The 23,682-nt window shown below is 51.1% G+C and overlaps 1 protein-coding gene across 2 annotated transcripts; it reads right to left on the bottom strand.

The window, feature by feature from the left end:
• Positions 1-472: 472 nt before the first annotated feature.
• Positions 473-22,047, bottom strand: MST1 (macrophage stimulating 1). Of its 2 annotated transcripts, none has more exons than XM_083155882.1 (19): positions 21,896-22,047; positions 19,232-19,403; positions 18,834-18,972; positions 17,233-17,345; positions 16,696-16,810; positions 15,545-15,681; positions 14,674-14,794; positions 13,862-13,980; positions 11,611-11,773; positions 11,148-11,281; positions 7,202-7,301; positions 7,013-7,119; positions 6,897-6,929; positions 6,642-6,753; positions 6,481-6,558; positions 6,129-6,275; positions 5,544-5,650; positions 5,300-5,439; positions 473-943 (listed from the first exon to the last, which is right to left on the bottom strand). In XM_083155882.1, the coding sequence occupies exons 2-19, from the start codon at positions 19,281-19,283 to the stop codon at positions 782-784; spliced, it is 2,079 nt and encodes a 692-aa protein (XP_083012008.1). In that variant the 5' UTR covers positions 19,284-19,403; positions 21,896-22,047; the 3' UTR covers positions 473-781. The 2 variants fall into 2 exon arrangements, with proteins under 2 accessions (XP_083012008.1, XP_083012007.1); XM_083155881.1 differs by having other exon boundaries at positions 11,611-11,776.
• Between the last annotated feature and the right edge of the window lie 1,635 nt (positions 22,048-23,682).

Raw genomic sequence — 23,682 nt, forward strand, 5'->3', positions numbered from 1 at the left:
GTGTATTATGTGCGGGGACCTAGTGCAGAGCTGTCAGTAGTGTAGTGTGTGAGGGAAGCAGGGTTAGTGTGTACAGGGAGAAGGGTTAGGAAAAACCTGCCCCCAACTGATTATCAAAAAATGTAAACTTGCACCTAATTGCTGTTTAAATCCCCCCCCCCCAAATTGTCTCCCCAATTTTTGCATTGCGTTTCCTGTGAAAAGCTGGGCCACTTCGAAATGTCTGCCCCCCCAGGCTGAGAGTTGCCAGCCAGCCCCTGAGTACAAATGACACAGGAATTAGGCTGAGAACCACCAGATTCCGTAACACGGAGAAACTTCCGCCGTGGTCCTGCGCTACCAATCCAGTCCTGCGTATGATCTACAGTCTGCACGACCAGCGTGAGAGGAGACATCAGATACTTTAGCTGTAGTTACCCCGATAATGAACGCTGCAGTTTTTTTTCTTTAATCTTTATTTAAAAAAAAAAAATTAACAGCAGAAAATAGGGTGTTTATATTTGCACATAAAAGGGTCAGACAGGGCGAGCGGGGATTACACAGATTCACCTGTGCATGAATAGGCAAATCCTGAACACCTGGATTGTTGGGATATGGTTCATGTGAGGGGTAAAACCTGCTGCTTAATCAACACTATAAAATTATTTACAAGAAAACGGATAAAGATTCCCACTTTCGCCCTGTAGAGCCCCACTCACCCTCCCGCTACCTCACCCCAGCGGGAGTCCAACTGTATTCAGTGGAAGTTACACAACTGATGGTCCGCCTTGTACCAGAGCTATTACATCATCTTCATAACCTTGTTGATCCAGTCCACGTAGACAGAGACCCGAGTGTATATGCCTGGCACATTCTTCTTGCCACAGCCACGAGCTGGTATAATGACTCCCTCCAGTACGTAGCAATCATGGGTCAGACAGGCCAGCGGGCCACCATAATCCCCCTGCATGAAGAGGAAAGTGGGAACTAGTTTTATTTACTAGTCTGACTGTTGTACAAATAAAAGGTTTTTATAATAAAAAAACTAGTTTTATACTTTGGGAGACGTCAGGGGCCATAGGGCTTAACAGTGGGTGGAGAGCGGCCAATTCCAGCGCCAGAAAGGTTAATCTTGACTGCTCCCAGGTCATCCAGGCTCCTCCCCTCTACCCCGCATCCAGACCAAGCTACTTTTATTGGTTTATTTGTGCAGCCTTACTTCTGATTTTTAAAACTACATTTTTTTCTTCTTTTTACACTGACTTGACTTGGTGTCAGCGATAGGGCAGCAGTGATGGGGGTCTTTCAGACACCTGAACTGCCACCCCATCAACTGGGCCTGGTAGCCACTCACCGGTGTGTGACCAGGGCTGGCTCTGGGCACATGGGGGACCGTGGCCGTGACAGTGCACTGGGACACAGATTCACCGGTAACGCGCTCCCGCTGGGAGTGTGTGCAATGCGCACTTGGTCATAGTAGCTGTAACAGTATGGCAGGGGGGACAGCCGGGCTGCATTAGCAAGCAGCCAGACTGGTCCGCCATCTGTCCCACTGCACCACCAGGGAGCCGGTGTGTGTGGGCAGCGGCACCGGTAAATGGGGGTGTCTGGCGCACCCTGGAACCCCACCATTTACCGACGACAAATGAGGTCATAATCCCTGGTTGGCCATTTGCTAGCAGGGGGAGTGAGCTCCCCTCACACAACCCCTCCCCCGGGGACAGGAGGAAGGACATACTCACGTGGGTCTCCTCCCCTGATCCCTTACTACCATTCCGGGGTTCCACCTCTTCACTGCCGGGCCACTTAGGCAAATCCCCCCCCTGTACCTCTCCTAAAGGGACATATGGCTACTGGAGCATTACAACTCTGTAACCTAATGGCTTGAAGGAGCTCTCTGCCATTTTTATTTGCAATGCCTGCTATATGTGTATTAGTTTAACTCTATCACTGCCTGTCATATATTGTGTAAACTGTGTCATTTCACACTGCATATTTTCTGTAAGGAAATGTTTTCCAGGAAAAGCAGCATTAGTGACATTAGGGCTCCTGCATCGATGTCTAGTAAATGGGGAATGCAGGCCTAGTGACTATATAAAATGAGTGTTTATGCTGACTGTAATGGTGCAGCTATACAGCCTCCTTTTAGGAGCCGCCTTGGGCCTGGTCCCTTCCTCAGGGTACTGTATGGCCCAGCTAGTAGCTTAGCTCTCATCTGCACCATTCCTGTAGCCAGAGAACCCGTCCACAAGTCCTACAGGGCCACTGGTAACCATTCCTAGCCCTCCAGGCGATCTGACTCTAAGCAGAAGATAAGCCTCTCCACATAACGGGGCGGCTCTTCACCTGGTGGGTCGACTGCTACAGTTTTCAGACATAGGGCTGAAATCCACGTCAGACAAATGTGTTTGGGATGGTCTCACAAGGATACTCCATAACCTTTCGGCGACATTCACCAAGTTCTCCAAAGAGCTTGGAAAAGCACAGAGCGCTGGAGCAGGTCATCCAGAAACTCCTGTCATCTGGGGTTATTGTTCCAGTAACTCTGCGAGGCACCAATTGTTACACCTACCTCCTCTCGGTCTGGAAGACCACCAAATTTTTCTGTCCCCTGCTCAATTACACCAAGTCTGAAAATTCATCCGAGTTCTAAAGTTCAGGATGGAGACCTTGTGAACAAGAGTTCGGGCCTAGCAACCACGGAACTGAAGGGCGTCCCTGGACATTCAGGACGTGTACCTGCATATCCCAATCAAATTGAAGCATCAGTGGTTTCTGCAGTTTGCGCTGCAAGACCGTCATTTTCAGTTTCAGGCACTGCCTTTCGACCTTACCACTGCAGAGGTTTCCGACGGCCATGACAGTCAGGAGATGCAGACTTCGCAATCAGGGTTTCTGGATACTTCTGTATCTACACAACCTGCTGATCTGGGCAAGTTCACCTGAGGTCCTCCGAGGCCACGTGGTAGACTTTTTCGGCTGTCACGGCTGGACCTTAAATTGGTCCAGGCCCTTTATGCTTCCAGTCAGACCATAACCCTCTGAGGGCCCTGTTGGATACAGCATACCTACCTCCCATAGGGGCGTTGCAGGACTTTCTGGTCCGGGGCCTCCTCACCCTTGGTTGGATGTCACTTGCCGGCATGTGGGTCCTGGACTCAATGGTATCGGCCTTCAACTTGGCAGAGTTCAGTTCTGCTCAAGTTCTCTCCAACGGGAGATCCTCAACTAGGGATCGAGGTCTTATATTCTGACTCCGCCGGCGGTACAGATTTCCCTGAACCAGAACCTCACAAGGAGTCTATTTTGAGTTCACTAGTAGACTTTCAACACCACAGATCCCAGCCTCCATAGTGGGGTTAGGCAACGTGCAAAGGATCTTTCCAAGGCTTGTGGAATGCACAAGTGTCCCAGATGTCGATCACTGTCCTCAACCTGAGAGTGGCCCTGCAGGGCCTCAGTCTTGGTGGAACCTTGGCTCCGGTGTAGCCCCGTACTAGCCCGGTCGGACAACGCTACCCTGGGGTCCTCAATTGAGAAGCGGACTCTCAGCCGTCAGACTCTAATGACAGCAAATGCGCCCTCCGTCCCGGGGTATTCCGGATGCTGGTGCACAGTTAGGGCAGAACCAGTGTGGACTTGATGGCATCTCACCTACCACTGGGTCACCTTGTACCATTCCTGGTCTTGCTCTTACATATTGAATAACCTGTTTCGCCCAAGGCAGATGTGCACCTTTCCACCTCCTCAGTGTAATCTAACACGGGTTGAGGGTGAATGGAGGTACATTGCTTTTACATGGCCCAGGTGGCTCTGATTCTCGCATCTGTAGGCTATCAGTAGCCCCTTCAATTAGTCCTCCTCTATGTAGAGCCCTGCTCTTTCTAATAACAGTGACTGCTTATTGTCTAGTGGGCAAATCCTCAGCAGCAACAGCAGCGTACATCTGAGCACGAGTTCCTTACTCAGGCTAAACAGACAAATTCATTATCTTATCTATTCTGCTTAACTGCAGCATCTGGGTTTGATGGAGTAGCTGTTTTAAATCTCTTTGTTAATGGCCTACGGCTTAAACTCAAGGGTCATTACAACTATGCTCAAGGCCCGTGGGCCTTCTTTGGGGAGTACATACCATTTAGCAATCCCAGCATTTACAGCTGGGCCAGGATTCTGTCATTCTTGCAGTAGGGTTTGGAGGCTAGTTTGTGCTTGTCTTTGAAAGTACAAGTTTAGCCTCTACCCATCCTTTGTCGAAGGAGGTTGGTATCCTTGCAGGATGTCCGCATTTTCAGGCTGGGTGTTCTGCATCTCCAGCTTTCCTGGGTTCCCACGGTTCCTCCGTGGGGACTTTCACTGGTCCTTAGGGCTCTTCAGCTTACCTAGAAAGCAGTTTTGCTATTGTATCAGTACATGGAGTGTCAGTCACCTTTCCTAGTCTTATATCCTGGCTGGGTGGTTTTTCGATCCGTTCTTCACACCTCCCAAAGGTGGTGTTTAAATTTCTGTCATCCTGGAGATTGCTGGATGCCACTCCTGTACAGTCTTCCTAGCTGTGGGCCGTGCGTGAGGCATCTAGGCCCGTCGCACTAAGGTTCTTCGGTAGTCAGATTATCTCTTTGTCCGTTGTGCTTTTCAAATACGAGGTCTCCGCTCATTCCACGAGGACTGTGGGTGCGCCTTGGGCTTTTATGGGTAGTGCAACAGTACAGGGTGATGACTTGGTAGTCTGCTAATACTTTATTACGCTTCTTTGCGTTCAACACGTTTGCCTCCCAGGACTCAGCATTTGGCCAGAGTACAGGCACGTCTCCTCCCTTAGGTGGCTGCTTTAGGAAGTCCCACTGTTAAGCCCTGTGGCCCCTGATGTCTCCCGAAAATTAAAACGAGATTTGTCTTACCGGTTAAATCTCTTTCTTCGAGGATGTCAGGGGCCACAGGGATCCCTCCCTGCCGCGCCTGCTTCATTGGTATTAAAGGTCATAGTTCCTCTGAGGGAACTCACACATGTTACAGTTATGGTTTTCTCTGTCCTCACATATGTTTAATTGCATTTCTGTATGGTGTTTCTCTTTCTTGTCTCCTGCCTGGCTTGGTAAAAACTGAACGTAGCTTGGGGTGGGGTGGGGTAGAGGGGAGGAGCCAAGAAATGTAACCTTTCTGGTACTGGAATTGGTTGCTCTCTACCCACTATTAAGCCCTGTGGCCCCTGACATCCTCGAAGAAAAAAAGATTACCAGGTAAGACAAATTTCATTATCTGGCGGAGTCACACATTCATTATCTTTGCGGCAGACACGGCACTACATTACCGCCAGACTCACCTCACACGCTCCCACATCTAAGAAGGTGGGCTTGGTGCAGATCTCGCTGTCCACCACACGGTTCTTATGGGCTACGTTACATGCGTCATTACTCATCACTCGGAACTTGGCGATCTTCAGCACATCTTCATGCCCAGTACCTGGAGAGGACACATCGAGGCTCAGATGGGTGGCATTACTGCGAGTGTGTAACAGAAAGGATCACCCACTTCATGTACTACACCAATGGGTGGCTGGTTCTTACCTCGTGTATCCCCCCATCCTGCAATTTCACATAAGGTATCGTCAGGTACGATATATCGCTCAGGAGGCAGACATATCACTTCTGCTCTGGTGTTCAGAGTCACCGGCCTAGAGAGATAGAAGGTGGAGTTAGGGAAGGAACAAGATGGTGGGCAGTACCATAACCCTGTGATTATAGGGTAGAGGGATGGCGCAGGAGTAAAGTACCACCTTAGGTGACTGATTTACAATACAGATTAACTAATGACCAATATAAAATACAGAGTGCCATCCAATACAGATAGCACCCTATTGTCCGATTTTCAATACAGAGAATATTTCAGTGATTTATATGGTAATATATGTATACAAGACTGGTAATACATGAGGATTTCCCTACTCCTGGCTCACAGCCCGATAATGAGATATATGCGCACGCACGCTCGATAGCCATCTGGTGTTACCAGGCACACTAAAAAAAAAAAAAAAAAAAAAAAAAAAAAGTCTTCTCCATTGCTCGTCCTGGTACATGGACCTCTAGCATCTACTACTACTCAGAGTACAGGCGCAAAGGGAGCAGACAGGTGGAGAACATGGAACGCATTACCTTTCCAGCTTTAGCATCACCAGGCTGGAATCTGATGGACCACACATGATCTTGCTGATGCCCACAGACTGTTTATCAGGATCAGTAGCTTTGGGGTTAGTGAAAAGCGTGCCCACCATAGCCTGATACCCGGAGAGGTCAGCATCGCTGCAGGGGACAGGAGAAGATGGGTCACAATCAGTGGTATAAGACATTGGCCAGAAGATGCCACCTTATTGCAGGACACCCAATCTTGTGGGGGGACAAGGACCGGTCTCAGCTAGAATGTCCACACAGCTGGAGACAGGGATGTGAGTGGGCATACCCAACTACCAGTATAGAAAGCAGTGTGATGGGTTTGGGGGATTCTTACCATGAGGAAAAGCACTGTCTTGTGCTGATCACCCAATCCTCCTTCACCAGGGAGCCCCCGCAGAAATGTTCCCCTTGTCTGGATGAAGAAAAAGATCAAAGTGAAAAAAAAACATTGACAGAAGAAAAGCGCAATAATAAAGTACCAGGATTTCCTCGTACCGGTTCCGCAAGCTGACTGTCCACGGAGAGTTTCCAGGGGAACCGCCCACTATCCGTGCCTTCACCGGAGGCTTCTCGTAACGTTTACCGCAAGAATCAAACTGAATATTTTCTGGAATGAGAAACCCAATTAGAGAGAGAGTAAGAAGGGCAGGTGCCAGATATGAGAGAGTGTGAGTAAGAAGGGCAGGTGAGAGAGATCAGATTAGAGAATGTGAAGCAGGCAGATGCCAGAAGAGATGAGAGAATGTTTACCTGCTTCCTTTAGACCAATTGGAATCTCCCCATCTGTAAAACAGGGATGATTGAGGACACCCTATACAGTGTTATTGCACATCAGCCACACACCGCTGCATACATGTATTCCTTACCGCACGGTTTCACAGCACAGTAGTCAAACGGAGTCTTAGGGTCCTTTGTGTAGCACCAGGGTCCGTGGCTGTCCCCATCTGGGTTTCGGCAGTAGTTCTCCTGCAGGCTATTGGGAAAGAAGGATGGATATTTATTGTCTCACCCTTTCGTTTGCAGGAACAGGGGCTTAGATTGTTAGCAGGACGTACTTGGGGTCTTCAGATTTCTCACTCCAGTTACTACATGGGATCCCCTTCCTCGTCCTGTTCGCTCGCCCATTATAGGTATCCCCATTTCCAGTGTAACAACCTGCGCAAGAAAGAGGTCATCAAACATTGTCTGATGCAGCTACGCGGTTCCCGATGGCGATTTGTGGCACATACATTACATACAAGCACGTTATTTATATCAGTAGACGCTAGATTTCAGAGTAAGAGTATATATAAATATATAGGGCGGGATTCTCTAAATGAAAAATGCTGTAAAAAAATCAGTTATTGGGGGCTTTACCGCATTTTGATATGCGGGTTTTCGCTGCAGGGGGTATTGCCAGCAAAAGCTGGCAATATCCCATAGAAGCCTATGGGCTTCACCCCCCCGCCCCCTAAGCATTGTATCCCCCACCTTCTCACCGTTTTTCTGTACTCGAGGCCCCCCCAGAAAAAGATGCTCAGGTGGTACAGTATAATATGGTGACATAGATCCTCCAGCAGCCTCTTCCAGTCAGCACCCTGAAATAGCAATCTCCATAACCTGCTGCCATTAGCTAGGCAGTCCTGTGTCCCCCAGCCTAGGGTTCTGGTCACACAGACCCTGTCCTGGTAGGTTTCCTGTGATGTCTGGTATACAGCAGTAATACCCCTGCTGTTAGCTAGACAGTCCTGTGTCCCCCAGCCTGGGGTACTGGTCACACAGACCCTGCCCTGGTAGGTTACCTCTGATGTCTGGTATACAGCAGTAATACCCCTGCCATTAGCTAGTCCTGTGTCCCCTAGCCTGGGGTACTGGTCACACAGACCCTGCCCTGGTAGGTTACCTCTGATGTCTGGTATACAGCAGCCATACCCCTGCCGTTAGCTAGACAGTCCTGTGTCCCCCAGCCTGCGGTCATGGTCCTGGGGTACTGGTCACACAGACCCTGTCCTGGTCGGTTACGTGTGATGTCTGGTATACAGCAGCCATACCCCTGCCGTTAGCTAGGCAGTCCTGTGTCCCCCAGCCTGGGGTCATGGTCCTGGGGTACTGGTCACACATTACAGGTAACCTACCAGGACAGGGTCTGTCTGGTATACAGCAGTAATACCCCTGCTGTTAGCTAGACAGTCCTGTATCCCCCAGCCTGGGGTTCTGGTCACACAGACCCTGCCCTGGTAGGTTACCTCTGATGTCTGGTATACAGCTGCTTTACCCCTGCCATTAGCCAGTCCTGTGTCCCCCAGCCTGGGGTCATGGTCCTGGGGTACTGGTCACACAGACCCTGTCCTGGTAGGTTACCTGTAATGTCTGGTATACAGCAGTAATACCCCTGCTGTTAGCTAGACAGTCCTGTGTCCCCCAGCCTGGGGTACTGGCTCATAGAGACCCTGCCTGGGTAGGTTACCTCTGATGTCTGGTATACAGCTGCTTTACCCCTGCCATTAGCCAGTCCTGTGTCCCCCAGCCTGGGGTCATGGTCCTGGGGTACTGGTCACACAGACCCTGCCCTGGTAGGTTTCCTGTGATGTCTGGTATACAGCAGCCATACCCCTGCCGTTAGCTAGGCAGTCCTGTATCCCCCAGCCTGGGGTACTGGTCACACAGACCCTGCCCTGGTAGGTTTCCTGTGATGTCTGGTATACAGCAGCCATACCCCTGCCGTTAGCTAGACAGTCCTGTGTCCCCCAGCCTGGGGTACTGGCTCACACAGACCCTGCCCGGGTAGGTTACCTCTGATGTCTGGTATACAGGATCCACCAGAATAGAATCTCCTCCATTGAGAGACTGCTCTCCTTATATACCTGTCAGATCCCCTCTGGTGCCACAAAGTCTACTCAGGGGGTTGTGTCAGATATCCCAATGCTAGGTCAGCCAGTATAGTGCAGCAGAGACCCATTGTACATCCCCTGGGTGGTCTGACCTATTATCACCCAGATTACTTGCTGACCTAGATATATCCCTTTGTCTGGCTGCTATTTTACCAGTCACTCAGGTATTCTGCTACATTACCAGTAACACCTATCACACCTCACACAATGGACTAGCATACAGTCCCACCTGCTGGGTCTGGCACTACGGGCAGGAGATGGGAAGGGTCACTGTCTCACCTGCGGGGTCTGGCACTACGGGCAGGAGATAGGAAGGGATACAGTCCCACCTGCAGGGTCTGGCACTACGGGCAGGAGATAGGAAGGATTACTGTCTCACCTGCGGGGTCTGGCACTACGGGCAGGAGATAGTGAGGGTTACAGTGTCACCTGCGGGGTCTGGCACTACGGGCAGGAGATAGTGAGGGTTACAGTGTCACCTGCGGGGTCTGGCAATACGGGCAGGAGATAGGAAGGGTCACAGTCTCACCTGCGGGGTCTGGCACTACGGGCAGGAGAAAGGAAGGGATACAGTCTCACCTGCGGGGTCTGGCACTACGGGCAGGAGATAGGAAGGGTCACTGTCTCACCTGCGGGGTCTGGCACTACGGGCAGGAGAAAGGAAGGGATACAGTCTCACCTGCGGGGTCTGGCACTACAGGCAGGAGATAGTGAGGGTTACAGTGTCACCTGCGGGGTCTGGCACTACGGGCAGGAGATAGTGAGGGTTACAGTGTCACCTGCGGGGTCTGGCAATACGGGCAGGAGATAGGAAGGGTCACAGTCTCACCTGCGGGGTCTGGCACTACGGGCAGGAGAAAGGAAGGGATACAGTCTCACCTGCGGGGTCTGGCACTACGGGCAGGAGATAGGAAGGGTCACTGTCTCACCTGCGGGGTCTGGCACTACGGGCAGGAGAAAGGAAGGGATACAGTCTCACCTGCGGGGTCTGGCACTACAGGCAGGAGACAGGGAGGGTCACAGTCTCACCTGCGGGGTCTGGCACTAAGAGCAGGAGATAGGAAGGGTCACAGTCTCACCTGCGGGGTCTGGCACTACAAGCAGGAGATAGGAAGGGTCACTGTCTCACCTGCGGGGTCTGGCACTACGGGCAGGAGATAGGAAGGGATACAGTCTCACCTGCGGGGTCTGGCACTACGGGCAGGAGAAAGGAAGGGATACAGTCTCACCTGCGGGGTCTGGCACTACAGGCAGGAGACAGGGAGGGTCACAGTCTCACCTGCGGGGTCTGGCACTAAGAGCAGGAGATAGGAAGGGTCACAGTCTCACCTGGGGGGTCTGGCACTACGAGCAGGAGATAGGAAGGGTCACTGTCTCACCTGCGGGGTCTGGCACTACGGGCAGGAGATAGGAAGGGATACAGTCTCACCTGCGGGGTCTGGCACTACGGGCAGGAGATAGGAAGGGTTACAGTGTCACCTGCGGGGTCTGGCACTACGGGCAGGAGATAGGAAGGGTTACAGTGTCACCTGCGGGGTCTGGCACTACGGGCAGGAGATAGGAAGGGTTACAGTGTCACCTGCGGGGTCTGGCACTACGGGCAGGAGAAAGCAAGGGATATAGTCTCACCTGTGGGGTCTGGCACTACGGGCAGGAGATAGGAAGGGTTACAGTCTCACCTGCGGGGTCTGGCACTACGGGCAGGAGATAGGAAGGGTTACAGTGTCACCTGCGGGGTCTGGCACTACGGGCAGGAGATAGGAAGGGTTACAGTGTCACCTGCGGGGTCTGGCACTACGGGCAGGAGAAAGCAAGGGATATATAGTCTCACCTGTGGGGTCTGGCACTACGGGCAGGAGATAGGAAGGGTTACAGTCTCACCTGCGGGGTCTGGCACTACGGGCAGGAGATAGGAAGGGTTACAGTGTCACCTGCGGGGTCTGGCACTACGGGCAGGAGAAAGCAAGGTATCAAGTCTCACCTGCGGGGTCTGGCACTACGGGCAGGAGATAGGAAGGGATACAGTCTCACCTGCGGGGTCTGGCACTACGGGCAGGAGATAGGAAGGGTCACAGTCTCACCTGCGGGGTCTGGCACTACGGGCAGGAGATAGGAAGGGTCACAGCCTCACCTGTGGTATCATGGATCTCGTCCGGACAGCGTTTGATTTGGAAGCAGTAGGCCACTCTCATGTTGGGGTTGGTGGTGAAACACCAGGGGGCTTCTGATCCATCTGGATTTCGGCAATAATTTTCTTCCAGTCCCCTATGAATAATCACATATGGAACATCTTGTAGCTGCAGGTACATGTGGACGGCAATTCCATTGCTACATGGAGAGTCTGATATGTCTTTGTGTAACTGTAGTGTAAGTTCTACAAATGTTCCAAGTCCTGAAACTACAGCTGTACCCCTCCCAGACCAGATCTCTGAGGTTTATAGCAAAAGGGATCTAGCTAGCACCCCCTGCTGCTTGTAATGAGAGGTGCTGCCTTGCTGAGAATTATATAGCTACATGCAAAAAAAAATATTTTTATCTATTTGTATAACATTGAGGTTGTTGGAGCACAGGTGTGCGCGCACCAGGCTACTCACTTGCAGGGGTATTTCTCAGGCAGGAACCGGTGTTTGTGTGGAGTCTGCGAGTCCCATCGTTGGCAGGTAATTCCCGAGGTGGTCACAGCCGCCTTTCCCCGGTAGACCTCTCCGCGCCCAGTGAAACAGTTATTTTTGGGCGCATTCTGTAATCGCTGCTTCTCTGCTTCACAGGAGTGTGGGATGGAGAAGGGAAGAGCAATCATGTCATGGGCAGCAATAACAGTTCCCTCACCTGGGACAATATAATGTAACGGGGCAGCAATAACGGGACCCTCGCCGGGGACAATATAATGTAACGGGGCAGCAATAACGGGACCCTCGCCGGGGACAATATAATGTAACGGGGAAGCAATAACGGGACCCTCGCCGGGGACAATATAATGTAACGGGGCAGCAATAACGGGACCCTCGCCGGGGACAATATAATGTAACGGGGAAGCAATAACGGGACCCTCACCGGGGACAATATAATGTAACGGGGCAGCAATAACAGTTCCCTCACCTGGGACAATATAATGTAACGGGGAAGCAATAACGGGACCCTCACCGGGGACAATATAATGTAACGGGGCAGCAATAACGGGACCCTCATCGGGGACAATATAATATAACGGGGCCGCAATAACAGGACCCTCACCGGGGACAATATAATGTAACGTGGCAGCAATAACCGGACCCTCACCGGGGACAATATAATGTAACGGAACAGCAATAACCGGACCCTTACCGGGGACAATATAATGTAACGGGGCAGCAATCACCGGACCGCCACCGGGGACAATATAATGTAACGGGGCAGCAATCACAGGACCCTTACCGGGGACAATATAATGTAACGGGGAAGCAATAACGGGACCCTCACCGGGGACAATATAATGTAACGGGGCAGCAATAACAGTTCCCTCACCTGGGACAATATAATGTAACGGGGAAGCAATAACGGGACCCTCACCGGGGACAATATAATGTAACGGGGCAGCAATAACGGGACCCTCATCGGGGACAATATAATATAACGGGGCCGCAATAACAGGACCCTCACCGGGGACAATATAATGTAACGTGGCAGCAATAACCGGACCCTCACCGGGGACAATATAATGTAACGGAACAGCAATAACCGGACCCTTACCGGGGACAATATAATGTAACGGGGCAGCAATCACCGGACCGCCACCGGGGACAATATAATGTAACGGGGCAGCAATCACAGGACCCTTACTGGGGACAATATAATGTAACGGGGAAGCAATAACGGGACCCTCACCGGGGACAATATAATGTAACGGGGCAGCAATAACCGGACCCTCGCCTGGGACAATATAATGTAACGGGGAAGCAATAACGGGACCCTCACCGGGGACAATATAATGTAACGGGGCAGCAATAACCGGACCCTCACCTGTATGGATAATATAATGCAGCCAGTTACAGCCTCAGGGACTACAGGTCATTATATCAGCAGTTACTTCTATAGCGCCAGCATATTCTGTAGGGCTTCACAATTGGGGACAGTAATAATACCAGACTGAGTAATTACAGATGGAGGGACCAGAAACCCATCAGGCACGGATGGTGTAATGGTTAGCATTACTGCCTCACAGCTCTGAGGTCATGGGTTCTATCCCCACCATGTGTTATATATACGGGGCAGTACGGATAGTGTAGTGGTTAGCATTACTGCCTCACAGCTCTGAGGTCATGGGTTCTATCCCCACCATGTGTTATATATAGGGGGCAGTACGGATAGTGTAGTGGTTAGCATTACTGCCTCACAGCTCTGAGGTCATGGGTTCGATCCCCACCATGGCTCTAACTGTGCGGAGTTTGTATATTCTCCCCGTGCTTGTGGTTTCCTCCCACAATCCAAAAATATACAGGTAAATTAATTGGCTTCCAACAAAAATTAACCCTAAAATGTCTGTGTGCATGTACATGTGGTAGGGAATATAGATTGTAAGCTCCACTGGGGCAGGGACTGATGTGAGTGTTCAAATATTCTCTGTAAAGCGCTGCGGAATATGTGTGCGCTATATAAGAAACTGTTAATAAATAAAAGATGTACTAAAAGGATGATTACATAAAGGTATGATCAGGATAATTGCCTGCAGTTCTCCTCCAATACACTAGATGTCACAAATTTTATAAGAGCAACAGATTACCAGCATCCAATGACAGCTTTCCTTTCATATTGTGTAAGCAGACATCCATCTGATTGTTGCAGACAAGGAGCAGCATTAGAACTTACTGCACAGGGTGATATTGCAGTATTCCCGCTCCACCCTGGGGTCTATAGTGTAGCACCAGGGCTTCTCCGAGCTGTCCGGGTTACGGCAGTAATTATCATCTAGGTGTTTGTCAGGATACCTGCAGGAGAAACGAGAACAGGTACACATTACAGCGCGCGAGGAGCCCAGAAGCGCATGACCGGAGAGGAGGCCATTTAGTCCCCAATCCCAGAGTGTGGTGCATAGGTGCCGATTTATGAATTTGCTGGTGGGTGCTCAAGCCAAAAATATAGGGGAGTGTCTTTATGTGGAAGGGGCGTGGCCACAAAAATAATACCAATTTATATTACACAGCACAGTTGTCTCCAATATTCAAATTACGGCAGCAGTGCCAAATACATAAAAGTGCAGGTACATAAATGACCCCACAGTACCTGTGCTGGCTACTAGGGAGGGGGAGTGCAGTGGGACATGGGCCGATGCTGAGCTATTCAGTCAGTGCGCGGTATGCAGCACCGGCATCAGACATGAGACGCTGGCGCCGCACGGCACACACAAGCTTGCCCGCCCCACATCTGCGTATTACTCCGCGGACAGAATACACTCTTCCCGACATCCCAGCATACTGTTTTCCCAGGCGGCAGGTCCGGCGATGCAGGTGCTGCAGCTGCAAATCAGCACATTAATTCGGCGGCCCAGCCGAGGGAGCTCAACCCCTTGAGCACCCATAGAATCAGCGCCTATGGCGTGGTGCTCGGGACACAGCAGTGACCGGGGCTAAATCAGGCCACAGAACCGGTCCCTGATCCTCCTATACGGGGCCAGTACTCACTTCTGTGGATTATAGGTATGAGGGTGCGGGCTCTGCTGGTCCCATCGCTGGCACTCTCTGCCCGTCTCCGTTCTGTCCACAGACCCCCGGTAATCTTCTCCATTACAGTTCAGACAGACCGCTACAAAATAAAGGATGGCAGGTTACACTCCTACTGAGCCGCCTATATAAATTCCATATGAGTAGGGTGCTGGCAGAGGTAGGGAGAGGCAGGTGCCAAAGGGGGGAGAGGGGTGGGTGCCAAGGAGGGTAGAGGAGCAGAGGCCCTCATTCTGAGATAGTAGTCGAGTCGCCAGTAATAAGCCGCATTTGGTCTAAATTTGACCCAGATGCGCGGGCCTGTGGGATCACAGTAGAAATAGACTTTGCAGGCAAGCCTATTTCTGCTATATCCCTCCGCCCCATGTACCATCCATCCCTCCCTCCCTTCAGCCGATGCTGGTACCCTGCCAGCCACCGCCCGATCGCAGCTAGTGTACTCACCTATAGGACTATGCTGCATGGTCTATTACTACTTTCGATTCGGATTCCGCGGGGACACACTTTAGGATCTAATTTCCACCAACTCGCTATCTAATTTACTATATAGTCAAAAATCGATGTGTGCACACAATAATTGTTAGAAATCATTTAACTGGCCGCAACAATAGTACTTAGCTAGGCTGTGTACATCAGGTTGTACAACTGGGCGCAACAGTCTGCGTACAAAGTGCTGCAGCACCAATTCCTGTGCGGTCACTGTCGCAGGCCAGCATCTGCAGTGCAAGGCGAGAGGTGTTTCGCGCTGCCATTGATGTGATTACTCATCGGGGCATGGGTGCAAGCTGTAGAGACGCCGGGTGTATCCGTCAAACTGACGGTGGTACCATACCCTTATCGCAGGATTTAATGGCACACAGCTCGTGTCGCACGTTCTTGTCGGTCGTGTAACACCACGGTCCTTTCAAATCACGGTCTGGGTTCCGACAATAATTCTCATCCAACCCGTTCTGAGGCGTCGGGAAGTATCTGGGAGAGAATAATAAATGTTCTCATGTGAATGATTATATACGTACATGTAACCGGGTCTAGAACATGTGACAACAGCCCCCATCATTAACAGACATTTCATGGCACAATGGAGTTCACAGATAAAGTTCTGATGTTATTTGAGGACCAAAAACTCTACGGCTGTCAGAGGGCGAAATGTGTGGGTCAAGCCAGGTACCAGCTCTAAATCTGGGAGATCCGTTATACCTGGCATGCTCAGCAGCAGAACTCCATCTTATACCGGACCATTATAGCTTCAGGTAACCCTAACTAATCCTGGTCTGATGAGCATCGCGACCTTGTGGGTGCTCATGTAAGGCGGACCAGCATGCGGATCACTGTAGCCTTATATCAGCACTGTGCTCGATACATCTCCCCTGTATGTGGGAAAGGTTTCCTCTAGTGGTGATTCTGAGCGGCACAGCCTCATGGCGAGGCGCTTGGTGCTGGATAACCGAAATGTACCAAGTTGTCAGGCTAGCACGTTCCACTCAGCTTCACCCCTATTACTGTGCAAGTTACAAACTTCTGTTTCTCTCCTTATATCCAAAACTATGGTGGGGGGGCGCGGTGCCCCAGGGTGTGCTAGCTGGGGGACAGGACACTAGCTGGTTCCTTTGGGCGTCTGTCAGTCACTCGGATAGGAATGTGGGGGATTACTGGGCAATGCTACTACTAGTGGTAGTAGTTTGTTTATTTATAAAAGGTGCCACAGAGTGTCCGCAGCGTCGTACAAAGCAAACATAAAAACAAATGACAAGGTAACTTACAGGGTGTAATGATAAAATACAGCATAAATAGGAGTATAGCTGGTAGAACTAAATGCATCTATTTTCCTTCCGGCTAGAACATGCCGCCTCCGGGCACAGGCGTACCAATACACGCACATACCTGTAGGCCTGGCAGGCATACAATAGACACCGATGACATCACTACTTACAGATTATAAGGAGGTATACTGCTGTATCTGTGGAGTAAACTTGTCATACTCACTTGTGCTCATGAGGGAATTTCAGGCGCCATTGCTGGCAAGTCCTCCCCTTCACGGTCCTAGACACGGTTCCGCGGTACGTTGTCCCATCACCCACCACACAGTCACGGACGTAGTCTGGGGAGAGATCACCTCCAATGACTTAGTACAATAGGGAGGTATATAGGTCTGTGCCAGCCAGTGCCATCGATGGGCAGCAGAGATGCAGGGAATAAGGTGGTACTAGCACTGGATAGGACACCACCAGAGGGGTGGCAGGATGGGGGAGGGAGCCTTACCAAGTACCCACTGACAGGATAGGGGAGGGTCCGTTACCAAGTACCCACTGACAGGATAGGGGAGGGTCTGTTACCAAGTACCCACTGACAGGATAGGGGAGGGTCTGTTACCAAGTACGCACTTGGCTGCTCTGTCGGCGTAGTAACAAGTTGGCCTAATGTGTACCAGCCTCAGACATTCAGTGCCCCAAGGAATTTCTGTGGGCACCAGCACATACCGGCAGTGCCCCACAGGAGCGGCCCGGTGCCATCTCCGCTCACCTTTCTTCTGGTAGACGTCATAGTTGATGTTTTTCTGTAGTGCGACATTGGGGGAGTTTTGGGTCCAGGGCAGTAGGCGGCAGCTGAGGGTCTTCAAGTTATAGTCAAAAGACCTGAAGTATTGTGGGACGGGAAGAGAACAAGTTACACGAGGGTCTAACATAAACTAGGGGGCACAAAGGGACACTGGGAGCATATGGGACTCCGCATCCAGCCCACGGCTTAGGCATCCGCAGCACCCACACTGCTAGGCCACAGCCCAGGCATCCTTAGCACCCAGCCACAGCATCCACACTGCTAAGCCATATCCCATGCATACCCAGCATCAACGTTAATAAGCTATAGCCCAATCATCCCCAACAACAGCATCCAAACTGCTAAGCCACAGACCAGCCATCATCCTCAGCACCCAGCCACAGCATCCACACTACTAAGCCACAGCCCAAGAATCCCCAGCCACAGCATCCACACTGCTAAGCCACAGCCCAGGCATGCCCAAACAAAGCATCCACACTGCTAAGCCACAGCACAGGCATCCCCAGCACTCAGCCACAGCATCCAAACTGCTAAGCCACAGACCAGCCATCATCCTCAGCACCCAGCCACAGCATCCACACTACTAAGCCACAGCCCAGGCATGCCCAAACAAAGCATCCACACTACTAAGCCACAGCCCAGGCATGCCCAAACAAAGCATCCACACTGCTAAGCCACAGCCCAAGCATCCCCAGCCACAACATCCACACTACTAAGCCACAGTCCAAGCATCCCTAGCCACAGCATCCTCACTGCTAAGCCACAGCCCAGGAATCCTCAGTATCCACAATACTAAGCCACAGCCCAGGCATCCCGAGCCACAGCATCCACACTGCTAAGTCACAGCCCAAGCATCCCCAGCCACAACATCCACACTACTAAGCCACAGCCCAAGCATCCCTAGCCACAGCATCCTCACTGCTAAGCCACAGCATCTTCACTGCATACCACAGCCCAGGCTTACCAAGCCACAGCATCCACACTGCTAAGCCACAGCCCAGGCATTCCCACTACTAAGCCACAGCATCCACACTGCTATACCACAGTCCAAGCATCCCGAGCCACAGCATCCACACTGCTAAGCCACAGCCCAAAAATCCATAGCCACAGCATCCACACTACTAAGCCATGGCCCAGGCATAGACATCCCAAGCCACAGTACCCACACTGCTGAGCCACGGCCCAGCCACAGCATCCACATTACTAAGCCACAGCCCAGGCATTCACAGCCACACCATACTACTTAGCCACAGCCCAGACATCCGCAGCCAAAGCATCCACACTACTTAGCCATGACCCACGCATCCGCAGCCACAGCATTCACATTACTAAGCCACATCCCAGGCATTCCCAGCCACAGCATTCACACTACTTAGCCACGGCCCAGGCAGCCACACCACTTATCCATGGCCTAGCCATGCCCAGTAATCAGCCACATTCTAGACACCCCAGCCTCAACATCCACGCCACTTAGCCTTGGCTCAGGTGACCCCAGCACCCAGCTATGACATCCACGCCACTTGGTCAAGGCGCCCCCAGCACCCAGCCACATTTAGAGACCTCACCTACAGTCCAGGAGATCAGAGCACATCTTAGCACACAGGTGGACCTCCTTCTTAATCTCATCATGAACGTTCCCCTTGAACAGGTGTACCAGCTCAGCTGCCTTGGACCTCTGGTAGTCATTGAGAGGGCTGCAGAAGGCTGTGGAGCACAATAAGGGGGAAATTTACTAAAGGAAATTTGTAAAAAAAATAGGTGTATTTGTATCCAGAAATACCGTTATTTTTGACATTTACTATCCCGAAAATACGTCAATTCTTATTCTGGATACAAATACACCTATTTTTTTTTTAAATTTCCTTTAGTAAATTTCCCCCTAAATATCAGAGCAGCAGGTGAGAGGTCCCAGACCCCAGGGAAAGCGTAGCGTTGGCTCACCCCAGGAGACCATGATACTTACCTGCAGCCAGGAAAGTGATGGCGCAGAGGGCAAGCACAGAGCGTCCGGTCATGGTGGCGTCTGCAAGGTGTGTGGTCTGCCACGCAGGACAGTTGCTGGTCTCCCCCTCACGCTGCCTCTGCTCTCCAAATATTTGTGCAGGTGACACATTAACTGGATCATATGTCAGAGTCTGTGACAGAAAGCGGAAAGTGACCATTACTGACGGGAAACCCATCTAATGCCAGAGACTTAAAGCCCCGTACACTGGGGTACCTGCCAATCATGTGCCCATCACTACCACCCCGGGGTACAAGATCTGCTCCTATAACGATCCCAATCTCTGCATCCTGAGCCCTTGGACAATATGTTACCTTTGACCACGTCCTGCCCCACACAGCGGTCCTACTCCCTTACAGGCCAGGTTTTAAGAATATCTATGCCTGAGTCCAGATGGGTAAATCAAATGAGCCGAGATACTAATGAAGTCATCTGTGCTCAAGCCTGGATTCCCCTAAAACCTGGCCTGTAAACACTGCCTTAGCTGAGGATTATACACCTAGATCCCTACATGCAGCAGTAGAACCATCCGATAACTTTACGGGAGAGTACTGATTACAGAGTATATCACAGAAATCATACATGGTAGGAGTAGTACTGCACCAGGCCTCAGGTACTGTTACCAGACTCTCTCCCCTCACATTGAACAGGTTAATCCTCCCAGGACAGCCACCCAGGTGATGTGGGGGCACCTGCGGGCCAAGGACACAGCTCAGAGATGTGCCAATGTACGGAACAGAGGCCGGCACATGGGAGAAACCGGTGATAACCACCACCTGCTGCTGCATATGCCCTGCTGAGAGTTGTAGTGCCACAACAGCAGGAAACCGATCCATGGATAATAGTCGCATAGTAGGGCTCAGCGCTGAGCTCTGTGAGACCGTGTGGAATATCTGTATTATTTATTATACACAGACACAGCGACCCCTGCCAGGTGCAGGGGGAACCCCCACACCTGTACAGTATATCAGCCCGACACTAGGACAGGTACACAGGTGTATTACTCATTATACAGACACAGCCAGGTGCAGGGAACCCCACACCTGTACAGTATATCAGCCCGACACTAGGACAGGTACACAGGTGTATCACTCATTATACAGACACAGCCAGGTGCAGGGAACCCCACACCTGTACAGTATATCAGCCCGACACTAGGACAGGTACACAGGTGTATTACTCATTATACAGACATCCGCCAGGTGCAGGGAACCCCCATACCTCTACAGTATATCAGCCCAACACCAGGACAGGTACACAGGTGTATTACTCATTATACAGACATCCGCCAGGTGCAGGGAACCCCCACACCTGTACAGTATATCAGCCCACACCAGGACAGGTACACAGGTGTATTACTCATTATACAGACACAGCCAGGTGCAGGGAACCCCCACACCTGTACAGTATATCAGCCCACACCAGGACAGGTACACAGGTGTATTACTCATTATACAGACATCCGCCAGGTGCAGGGAACCCCCACACCTGTACAGTATATCAGCCCAACACCAGGACAGGTACACAGGTGTATTACTCATTATACAGACACAGCTACATCCCCCAGGTGCAGGGAACCCCACACCTGTACAGTATATCAGCCCGACACCAGGACAGGTACACAGGTGTATTACTTAGTATACAGACACAGCTACATCCCCCAGGTGCAGGGAACCCCACACCTGTACAGTATATCAGCCCGACACCAGGACAGGTACACAGGTGTATTACTCATTATACAGACACAGCCACATCCGCCAGGTGCAGGGAACCCCACACCTGTACAGTATATCAGCCCAACACCAGGACAGGTACACAGGTGTATTACTCATTATACAGACACAGCCACATCCGCCAGGTGCAGGGAACTCCACACCTGTACAGTATATCAGCCCGACACCAGGACAGGTACACAGGTGTATTACTCATTATACAGCCACATCCGCCAGGTGCAGGGAACCCCCACACCTGTACAGTATATCAGCCCAACACCAGGACAGGTACACAGGTGTATTACTCATTATACAGCCACATCCGCCAGGTGCAGGGAACTCCCATACCTGTACAGTATATCAGCCCAACACCAGGACAGGTACACAGGTGTATCACTCATTATACAGACACAGCCAGGTGCAGGGAACCCCACACCTGTACAGTATATCAGCCTGACACCAGGACAGGTACACAGGTGTATTACTCATTATACAGATGAAGAAATGACAAAACCTGTGCCGTGCCTCCAACTCATTCCACATAAAACTAACTACATGTATGTGTACATAACATGCAACACGTCGTGGCCAAACCATAATCATCACACAGACAACAGAGTAACTACAAACTACACACCTCCCATTGTAACCATTTTGTCTTCCCATGCATGTGTGTTACATGTGCGTCTTCTTGTAACCAGTTCTACCATACTACAAGGTAAATATGTTCCAAGGTACATGGGAAGGTGCCCAGGTAGTCAGCCATTGAGTGAGAGGCGCAGGACCTGCACATGATCTGACATGTACTACATGTTAAACAGATGTGCCCCAATGGGTGAGACATGTAGAATATAGACACACACAAACAGATAGATACATACAGTCACAGGGACTGAGAGAGAATGTCTCCTACCTCTGCAGCCTGGTGCCTCTCGCCTCGCCTGCAGCAACAGATGGACAGGATGGGGGGGAGCAGCCAGCAGTTTATTGGTCCCAGCAGAAGGGGGGGAGGAGAGTACTGGGATCCTCATTAATTCCCAGCTGTGGACACTGGGTCAGGTGACTTCTCACTGAGAAAATACAAGAGCAGGACTGGGGGGTGGGTGTATTTCCCAGAACACCCCAGCACACATGCACTCTCCAACCAACATGTTTCCAATTCCAAGGAATTAAAGGGCCACAAATCCCATAATACAGATTACAGAGGCGGACAGCAGGGTTATATGGGGATCTCAGGCCCATCCCTGTGGGTGGCGGTACCTGGCATCCTGTAGCTGGCTGTGTTACCCGCTTTGGCAATATCGGTGTGGTACAGAAATGTGTCATTCACACAAACGACTCCCGCGTCCAATTTTATTTTAGGCCCAAAGTTGCTTCCATTGTAGAAGATGTTTTCCTGAGGTAATTATTAAGGTGGCAGAGACCTAGGGGTAGGTGCTGTTACATGGAGTAAGGAGAGAGGCAACCAAAACACATACTGTATACAGGTATGTAGTTCTAAGAAGAGAAAGCACATGAGGAGGGAGGGCCCTGATTGTGAGAGCTTACATTCTAAAAGGGAGGGGCCGACAGGCTGACGCAGAGGGGCAAATAAGAGATTTAGTATTGCAGGCACCAATGTTAGTACATATACAAAATTGCTACTGATGTTAAGTACAAACATTTTTCAACAAGAATTGAATTTTAAGGTGCGTACACACGGAGCAATATGATCGCTAGCAATATATTGCTCAGCAATTATATTGCTCAGTGTCCCGTTTGCATCAGCGTTCAGAGATGGTCGCTGATGAAAATGACACACTGCCAGGAGAAGAGAGCAGGGGAAGTCGCTGGTCGGAGGAGCAAGCTCCTTCGACCAGCGACCATTAGGGGCTGAAAACAGGAACGCGCACCTGGCGATTTATTGCCGGTGCACACTTCAATCGCTGGCAATATGGTCGCTCATCGACCATATTGCCAGAGCCGACCCTAGACAGATAATGCCACAACCAAGCTTAGTGATAGCACATACTGCCATCCGCTGTGGGCCCTTCATTGCAGTGGGGGGGGGGGGGGGGGGGGGGGGGAGAGTGTGGAAGAGAGGAGAGGAGCTGGAGAGAGGAGAGGTAAAGGGAGATATAAAGGGTGGGTGAGATTGTGAGAGAGAGGAGAGGGTAAGAGATAGAGGGTGTGATTTAATGCCGCCCGAGTTCAGCGGCAGTGCAAGATGTCTGCCAAACCCATGCCTTGTAAGTTAATTGCCCTTTTAAAAAAAAGTCTGAGTTCAGCGGACATATTGCACTGCCGCTGAACCTGGGCGGCTTTAATTCTCACCCAGAGGTTGAGATGTTGAGAGGGGGGTAGAGGGTGATAGAGGGTGAGAGGGAGGGAGAGAGGTGAGAGGAGAGGGTGAGATGATGAGAGGGGAGGGAGAGGCGATGTTGAGACAGAGGAGAGGGTGAGAGGGAGGTAGAGAGAGGGTTAGAGGGTGAGATGGTGAGAGGGAGGGAGAGGTAGAGATAAAGGGTGAGGAGAGGGTGATATGATGAGAGGGAGTAAGAGAGAGGAGATGGTGAGAGGGAGGGAGAGAAAGAGAGGAGAGGGTGAGACACAGGACAGGGTGAGATGAGAGGGAGGGAGAGGAGATGGAGAGACAGAGGAGAGGGTGAGATGATGAGAGGGAAGGAGAGGAGATGGAGAGACAGAGGAGAGGGTGAGATG

Source organism: Crinia signifera, chromosome 8, assembly GCF_055691185.1.
Source record: "Crinia signifera chromosome 8, ASM5569118v1, whole genome shotgun sequence".
NCBI classification, from domain to species: Eukaryota; Metazoa; Chordata; class Amphibia; order Anura; family Myobatrachidae; genus Crinia; species Crinia signifera.